This window comes from Actinia tenebrosa, unplaced genomic scaffold, assembly GCF_029948245.1.
Source record: "Actinia tenebrosa isolate PJP-AT-01 unplaced genomic scaffold, QUT_ActTen_1.0 PGA_scaffold12__29_contigs__length_12842862, whole genome shotgun sequence".
Classification (NCBI taxonomy): Eukaryota; Metazoa; Cnidaria; class Anthozoa; order Actiniaria; family Actiniidae; genus Actinia; species Actinia tenebrosa.
In genome coordinates this window covers 5,700,403-5,709,063 of record NW_028292572.1, presented here as the reverse complement: position 1 = coordinate 5,709,063, position 8,661 = coordinate 5,700,403, and the positions used below count along the sequence as shown (strand labels likewise).

Below are 8,661 nucleotides of genomic sequence, written 5' to 3'. Positions count from 1 at the left end.
AAAGGAACACGATGCGGGTAAAAGAAAGTAAAACTGTGGCTTTGGAAAAAAAGGAAAAAAGAAAGAGTATGGTTGTAGACAATGTACCACCCACAACACCATGCGAGTAGGATGTTATTTCCCATTGATGTTTCTAAGTTTGAAGAGTGCCATCATCATACCTGTGAAATTTGCTTAGCTGAATAGCACTGAATAGTGCTAACCAAACAAAAGAAAACAAATGAATTTGTGCTAATTATTACTACTATTTAGATTTTGTACTATTTCACTGGTTATACTGACTGCACTCTGTTTCAGTGTTCAAATATCACCAAGTCCTTATTCAGTGCTTTCACTATAGATCTTTCTTCATAATTAGACTGTTGTGTCTAAGTCATGAAGGTTTATTTCTAATATGTTGAATAATCTAACAGTCATAACATAATAGAAGTATAATATAAACTAACAATTTTGTCATCAACTATTCACTTCATGCTAATTTGTGCATTACTTTTATCAGTATCACAGGTACTTGAACAAGAAGCCAAAGCTGCCGAAATTAAGAAAACAAAGAAGATTGGAGAAGGCAGGATAGAGAAATCAATCCCTCATTGCACTCATTGCAAGAATCCCATGAAAGGACACAAGAATGTGAAAGACTGCCCTAAAAACCAGAAAAGCAGTTAATACTCTCTTGCTTTTAGAGTGAAGTTACTAAACCCGTGAAATAGAAATTACTTGTTAAGGTGTAATAGTCAAATAGACACAAAAGAAAAACAATGGCATTAGAGTCTCAGTGCTAAGGTGTATTAGTCTACTATCCATTTCACTGGTTTAGTGACTTCACTCTTATATTAATATGTAGAAATGTATCATTTTGTAATACTTTTTACAATTAATTATTTTATAATTTTTTATTATAGTTGTAAGTGCAATACAAAGTGACAAATACAAAACAACCCTCATAAAGGCAATTTGAGTCATTTCTATTAGACCCATGATACAAAGTTGTATAATTAGTGAGGAGAGTCGAAGTAAAACAAAAGAAAACAGTGAATATCTACTACTATGTAGTGCAATTTTTTTCATGCTTCGAGTAAAATCACTCTAATGCAATGTTCTGTTTATAATATAATATGTATCACTCGTTATCTTCGTATCCACAAAAATCGGTGCTAGGAAACTGTTTTCTTATCGAGTGGTATGCACAAGCAGGCAGTGGGATTCTCTTGGATCCTCCTCCTTGATAACCATGAACCAATTGGGTGAATTCCCTGTAAGCTGTTGCACGGAGAAGCCTAAAATATGAAATGATAATTTGTTAGTATATAAACTTATCAAACAAACAAGAATATATTCTTGAAATAAACAACTGTCAGTTACAATTGCTATTTACATCATTATCATGGAAATAAGTAATACTTTAAAACGGCATGGTATGACTTGTAAAGCACGTGAACAGTAAAAGATATAAGAAAATAAGGAAGAAAAACATTAGTCATAGTTATCTTACTTGTTCTGGGCCCATGTAATTAAAACTAAGCTTAGAAGAAAAAAAAGGATTTACTCACTCTTCTTCACTGCCAGTTTGTCTATACTTATATTCGTCGATAGTGCGGTACTTGGCACATGATGAACGTAGGGACCAGCGATTTAAACAAACAGGCTCAAACCCTGGATGTAAGGTCACACAAATGGGAGGTACTTCCAATTCTTCGAGCACTTCGGAAGACTTCAGTGACTCGAGACAACCCTCTATTTCGTGACAGCAATTACACTCTTGAGGTTTTTGAAGTAAGTCTTTCTTGCAATGACCGCATCTACACCTAAAAGAGGAAACGTTTAGATTTGCGAGTTAGTAAAAAAATCAAAACGAAACTAAATATTTTGCAAAAAGAGTGAGCTTGTAGCTAGATCTTGATAGTTACGTACCAAGCGCTATTCGGCGTGACGCCATCAAATCTTTCTTGAAGCTTTTCATTTCTCTTCTCGATCTTTGAAATTTCTTCGTTATATTCACTGAGCCAGTCCGCATCAGCAAGTGGTTCTGAAGAATATGGTCCTACCAATTCGTGAGATTCAGACCTGGGGTAGCTATCATCTGACTCGTGTGTTTCAGCATGTTGATGGCATTCGTCCTCTATTTCTCCATCCTCTTCCTCTGAATATATACTTGAAATCTCGCTTTCAGAGCTGCAATCACTCCCGTAATGGTTCGTAGCCATCTTGTGAAATTATATATTGAAATTTATGTTTTTTGAAGGAATGAAAGTCACTAACGGGTCAATGTTTACAATACTTTGTCTACTCGTATCCTTGACAATCGCTTTTCTCGGTTCTCGAATTTACGTCACTAGTTACCAGTCTCCTAAAACACGGCCAACACGACTGGGCGTCGCCAGAAATCTAACTTTGAAGGCTGATTTCGAGGTGAAAAAAATTCGAAATCGAAAAATTTTTTTTGGAATATTTATTCATATCATCTAGAGATGCCAAAACCGTAAAAAAATTCTAGACCTGATATACACTTTAAAATATTACATGCAAAAAAAAAAAAACCAATTCTTGGATGAGAATATTCCAAGCCGTTTTAGGCTGACTTTTATTTTATTTGTGATTTAGAGACACACACGAAATGAAAAACTAAGGACGACAAAACTTGAAGATACAACCACAAGATCGTTATATTTACCACAACCGAATGGCGACAACAAGTTAACAGCAAACATGGTTCCAGGATACACAGGTTAGCCATTAAACAACACACTCACTAATACAGTCAATTAGAAGCTTTTTATTGTATTTGGTACAATTGGAATCAGATGACTTAATCGCTTTTTTACGGCTTCAATTCAATTTCAAAGCGTAAAGATTGACTAGCGGAAATGATGATGAGAAGCTTCGAAAAATATTCCTCGACTCCTTGGGTTTCTTGTTACTAGGTGATATTGTCGAACAGTTTTAAGAGAGCTTTTGACATCCCGAGACAAAGCTGACAAAGACTTAGTTCTTAATAAAGAATGAAGTTCTAAGGAGCTAGATGATCATTCATTTTCAATATCATACTCGACCAGCGTGGTTGATTTACATATACTACCACGTGACCAGCACGAACGGTTTCCATCTGATTGAACCTTTATTTTGCTCTTTTAAATTTCATAGTCTAAGCCCAAATTTACAATGTATTTAGTTAAACCAAAGTGAAGCTAGCGTCGGATTGGCAGCGTCGGATTGATATTCATTGAGATTCAGAATCATTTCCGGGGGAGGTCAAACAGGTCATTCTACTAAAATCCTCTTTGTCCCCTAACGGTGGTAAAATCACAAACGAATTCCGATTAAACTTTCTTCTCTGATTTCTATTCATGATATTCTACGCTCTTAGTAGAATACACTGCCTATTCTCGACGAATTTACGGATTTTGATCTCAGCCTCGGATTGGACTCGTATTACAAGTCACGTTCAAAACATTCAACTGACAACAACAGACTGACGATTTAATTTTTATCAAACATTCAATTTATTCACTTCTAACCTTCATATAGTGAACTCGATTTTACTTTTAACCTTCGTATCGGAATCTACATTTCATGATACTGATTTTGCTCTCAGCCTCGGATTGGACTCGTATTACATCTCAGCCTCGGATTGGACTTCTATTACATCTCAGCCTCGGATTGGGATCGTATTACATCTCAGCCTCGGATTGGGATCGTATTACATCTCAGCCTCGGATTGGGATCGTATTACATCTCAGCCTCGGATTGATCATGTTTTTATATTAAATTTAAAAAATATGATTCAACATTTTAAAGACCTTTTCCCTTCCCCGGTTACATTGTTGGATGCAATGGAACTGAATTTAGATGTGAAACACGAGCCGCGTGGATTGATAAAGATCACTGGCATTAAGGTATCTTTCTTGACAAGATATGGAGAAACACATTTAACTGAATAAACAATGCAGACATGAAATCAAGGTGGTGTGAGGCTCATAGAATTATACTTTATAACACCTTGCCGTTTGTTTAAATTATTTAATCGAAAAGTTTTAATATTCAAGCTCGAGGAAATTAGCTAAAAATTTGTATAGGTGGGTACAAATTAGTAAGTTTACATTATCGCCGCCTGCAGTTGTCATCGCGATGGCATTAGATATAGCAAATTTTGTTGATTCATGGTTAATTTGATTGATAAAAGTAAAAAAATATATTAATAGCAGTTGTAACCATCTCTTTAAATCGAAGTTCAAAACTTATTAAGCTTCGTATTATTGGACACGGATTCTAAAGCTATAGTTACTTGCCGGGCTATTGATTACCCTGACTATCACGCTTTCCAAGAACAAGTTTATAAAGTTAACATTCCTTAGATATCAGTTAATAAAACAACTTTGAATCGAAAACGATCCCAATCCGAGGCTGAGATGTAATACGATCCCAATCCGAGGCTGAGATGTAATACGATCCCAATCCGAGGCTGAGATGTAATAGAAGTCCAATCCGAGGCTGAGATGTAATACGATCCCAATCCGAGGCTGAGAGCAAAATCAGTATCATGAAATGTAGATTCCGATACGAAGGTTAAAAGTAAAATCGAGTTCACTATATGAAGGTTAGAAGTGAATAAATTGAATGTTTGATAAAAATTAAATCGTCAGTCTGTTGTTGTCAGTTGAATGTTTTGAACGTGACTTGTAATACGAGTCCAATCCGAGGCTGAGATCAAAATCCGTAAATTCGTCGAGAATAGGCAGTGTATTCTACTAAGAGCGTAGAATATCATGAATAGAAATCAGAGAAGAAAGTTTAATCGGAATTCGTTTGTGATTTTACCACCGTTAGGGGACAAAGAGGATTTTAGTAGAATGACCTGTTTGACCTCCCCCGGAAATGATTCTGAATCTCAATGAATATCAATCCGACGCTGCCAATCCGACGCTAGCTTCACTTTGGTTTTAGTTAAGTGGAATCATATTCTCTAACAAGGGTTTGGATTTTAGCTAAGGGATTAATTCACGGAGGTCAAAATAGATTTCTCTTGAGAAACACCACAGGAATCCCAAGCTCTTGATTTCCTGTCTTCTTTTCCGTCTTGTTTTCTCGCTTTTTTGAAATAAATAAAGCAGTAATAATTTTTTACTCTCTTTAGGTTACGTTCCAAACGTTCGTTTTCTTTACGGATCGAGATACAAAGAAGCCACAGAACAAGCTGTCAGCGGATTCATGATGAAAGATGGCAAGCATCGACAAGAGAGTGACCAGCTTAAAACAGCCGTGTACTCAAAATCCAAGCTAACTACTCGGGCTGACTTCAAAGAACCCAACCAGTACCCTGATCTACGACCAAGATATTCCAAGAATTACTTCCCAAGTAAGTTGATGTTTAAATGGTAAAATATGTAGAGAGGATATTACACGGTAGCGCGAAGATAATAAGTTACTATTACATAATTAACAATAAATATCTATTTTTCTCTATTTCGAAAAATTGATATCTTCACACGGAAAATAACATGTTATTTTCACGTGTGAAGATAACACCATTGCGGTGGCTGTTCAAAAATACACGGAAAGAATTGCCTGAAAAAGCCAAAACATACTTCATTGATAATCATATAATAAACAGAATATTACATGGGCGCTTGGAGATACGAATTTTATCTTCTCGTGTTGAAAATCTCTTGAAAATTTGCTACGCGCACTCGTGAGAGGTCTTTTCAACACTCGAAGATAAATTTCGTATCTCCGCGCGCCCATGTAATATCCTCTATATCTTATTTTTTCACCACGAGAAGATAAACTTCATATCTTAGTTCAAGACAACCTGTAATTTTCTTTTTATCATATAGACACATTCACAAACAAAAATTGAATGTAAGGTAAACAAGTTAGTGAACGTACTTGTATTGTCAAGTTTCGAATTCACCTTTTCGGCTGTCACGTGGTATAAAATTGTTTTGAATTGTGTTATGGTCATCAAAACGTTCGGACATTGCTCTCGAATTTCCGTACAAATGTACTGACTTAAAATGAACTATTTACTTGGTTTGTTTAGTTAGAACTCTAAATACAAGTCAAATGACATGCCTCCAATCTCCATTTCTAGGTGAACAGAGAGAGTTTTGTGAAGCGCCAATGCCAGGGTATACTGGGTACGTCCCTCGCAGACGAGAACACGATCTCAGGATGAGATATGCAACTTGGAGTAAAAACGGCTTCACAGACTCGCTGGATATGAGGGTGAAACAAGAACATCTTGCAACGAAAAAGATTGATCACACCACGTGAGTATTGTGGGAATGTTAGGCAAGATAAAAAATGACGTACATTTTAGTTATGTCTTCTCTTCTCTTCTCTTCTCTTCTGTTCTGTTCTCTTTTCTTCTGTTCTCTTCTCTTCTGTTCTCTTCTGTTCTCTTCTCTTCTCTTCTCTTCTCTTCTCTTCTCTTCTGTTCTCTTCTCTTCTCTTCTCTTCTGTTCTGTTCTGTTCTGTTCTCTTCCCTTCCCTTCCCTTCCCTTCCCTTCCCTTCCCTTCCCTTCCCTTCCCTTTCCTTCTCTTCTGTTCTTTTCTCTTCTCTTCTCTTCTCTTGGCGAGCAGGCTCCTTTGAATTGTTATAATATTTAGGGATTAGAGGCTAATGCGAGTGTTTGGTTTAAAAATACAAGCACAGGCTGACTTGATGAATGAAAATTGCACGAGGCAAAGCCATATGCTTAGCTTTTGGACAGTGAGCAAAGATCGAATATTCAATAGTAATGCATATTATTGTAATATACTAGAATGCCTGAAGCGACCATCACGGTATCCAACACCCAACACGGTACACTATATAAAGTATACGGAATGAAGCCCAAATATACTGGATATATACCACGTAAGTACGACACACTTGCCCACAACTGCAAGAAGAAACCAATAATAAAAAATCCCCCAATTGTGTTTTCCTATTTTTAAGAATTCTTGAAAACAGTATGTCTATCTTGTATCTTTAATATTTTTTTCTCAAGAATGAGCGACAAAAAATAGACATAGGCAGCATGCGTCAGTTTGCGTCGATTCGTAAAAAGTACAGTTGAAAGCTGCGCATGCTATGCTTTTGTTCACGGGAAATAGTCCAATGCTTTTATGATTTTATTCTTTTTTATTGATCTATTGGTCATTGATTAGCGTACTTCCATCGAGTTTTGAGTGTACGCGGGAGATTGCTAAGCACGAAGGAAGCGTAAGAGTCACGCGAGGCATAGCCGAGTGCAACTCTCGCTTCTTGAAACCAAGAAAAATATTTTGTTTTGAAATATTATTAAAAGGAAATACCACTTTATAGTTCTTGGAGAATTAATGAAAAATAATATTTTTCTTTAATTCTTCTCGAACCGTGATATTTCTTATTCTAAAAAAATAACAAGAAAAAGAATTACACAAAAATACTGTTTAATCCTTCCAATTCTCGACTTTCACATCCCCATAATGCCTTGCGTTTTGGGGGATAACCAATCAGAAAACTGTCCCAAATTGAAAGGTTTCTTAATTGAATTTATACTATATCTGCTTTTATCTGTACAATACTGATTATCAGTTTATTCCAAGTTATTTTTGCGTGTACAGATCATCAAGAGTTTTGGTCTTACAGAAAATGTATTGACTTACGAAAAAATGTTTAAAATTTACCCTAAACGTCTTCAAGCTTCTATCTTTTTATGTTTTTTACTTCTTCATTTTATTTTTGGATACCAAACAAGGTATTTTCAACATTGTCTGATCAGCCTTCAGCAAAATAAGTGTGTTTTTACCCTCTGGCTACCCCCCAAAGACGCAAAGGATTATGGGGATGCGAAAGTCAAGAAAGAACTTTCAAATTCAGAGCACGTGTTTGTGAGCGTGTTTGGTACTCTAAGCAAACATCGTCATTCGACCAATCAAAGCGCACGTTATGAATTATTCTATCATTCGTGTTCTGAAGTCTCTCCTTTCTGTCTACAGAACGTCGGTTTAGGTTTGGTAATACCTATGGTGACACAACACGAACCTTGCCCATATGTGGTGACACTAATGGATATTCAGTCGGCAAATACATCACCAATCCTGTCATGTAAAGCATTGCGTGACATTAATGTAGCTTAGCGTAAAACCTGCGAAGGATATGCTAACATTCAGTGTTAAGTCACACCAGAAATTAGTCTTCTGTTTCTGTTTCAAACGCGACTGAAACTTTCAAGTTGACGCCAAAAAAGTCGTCGTATTCATTCAAAAACGTTTTGAAAGAAGTTGTTTCGCATCTCGCTTGGTCGTGCGAAGTAAAGGACTTGAAAATGTATAGTTTACTACATAAAGGATTAACAGGGGTGGGTATGGGGACCCCGGCTGGGGATCAGCTAACCCGGTTCGCTAATTATTTTTTTAGAATGTTATGTGTAACACGTAACACAGGTATCCCGATCCAAAATCTGAATTCACCCCTCATTAAGGCGATAGAATATGAATGAAGCCATTCAAAATAAAGTGCCGCCAAGATAAACTTTTCTCTGTCAAATTTCTACGTGAGCCAAATGTAGGCCAGATTGGATCCAAAAGATGGACAAACTTTGGTCCAGATTTCAATATGGTTATTTTGCATCTCTGAAGTATTTATTATTTCTATTGAATTTTTTTAAATTTCTACAAGATAAATTTAAAGGACGC

The 8,661-nt window shown here is 36.3% G+C and overlaps 2 protein-coding genes and 1 long non-coding RNA gene across 3 annotated transcripts in view; 2 read left to right on the top strand and 1 right to left on the bottom strand.

Annotated features, from left to right (window-relative positions):
* LOC116307009 (ciliary microtubule inner protein 2B) overlaps positions 1-8,296 on the top strand; it is a 35,075-nt gene extending 26,779 nt beyond the window's left edge. The window contains exons 3-7 of the mRNA XM_089028042.1: positions 2,602-2,725; positions 5,132-5,353; positions 6,089-6,266; positions 6,762-6,856; positions 7,963-8,296. Of these exons, the coding sequence (XP_088884168.1) occupies positions 2,602-2,725; positions 5,132-5,353; positions 6,089-6,266; positions 6,762-6,856; positions 7,963-8,075 (732 nt within the window). The 3' untranslated portion in view covers positions 8,076-8,296. The remainder of the gene's footprint in view (positions 1-2,601; positions 2,726-5,131; positions 5,354-6,088; positions 6,267-6,761; positions 6,857-7,962) is intronic.
* On the top strand, positions 23-1,364 carry LOC148912100 (uncharacterized). The gene is made up of 2 exons (XR_016119489.1): positions 23-106; positions 500-1,364. It is a non-coding gene; the product is annotated as an uncharacterized LOC148912100 (long non-coding RNA).
* On the bottom strand, positions 879-2,504 carry LOC148912099 (uncharacterized). The gene is made up of 3 exons (XM_089028471.1): positions 1,912-2,504; positions 1,551-1,805; positions 879-1,277 (listed from the first exon to the last, which is right to left on the bottom strand). Exons 1-3 carry the CDS (start codon positions 2,202-2,204, stop codon positions 1,121-1,123), a joined length of 705 nt encoding a protein of 234 aa, XP_088884597.1. The 5' UTR covers positions 2,205-2,504; the 3' UTR covers positions 879-1,120.
* Positions 8,297-8,661: the final 365 nt, after the last annotated feature.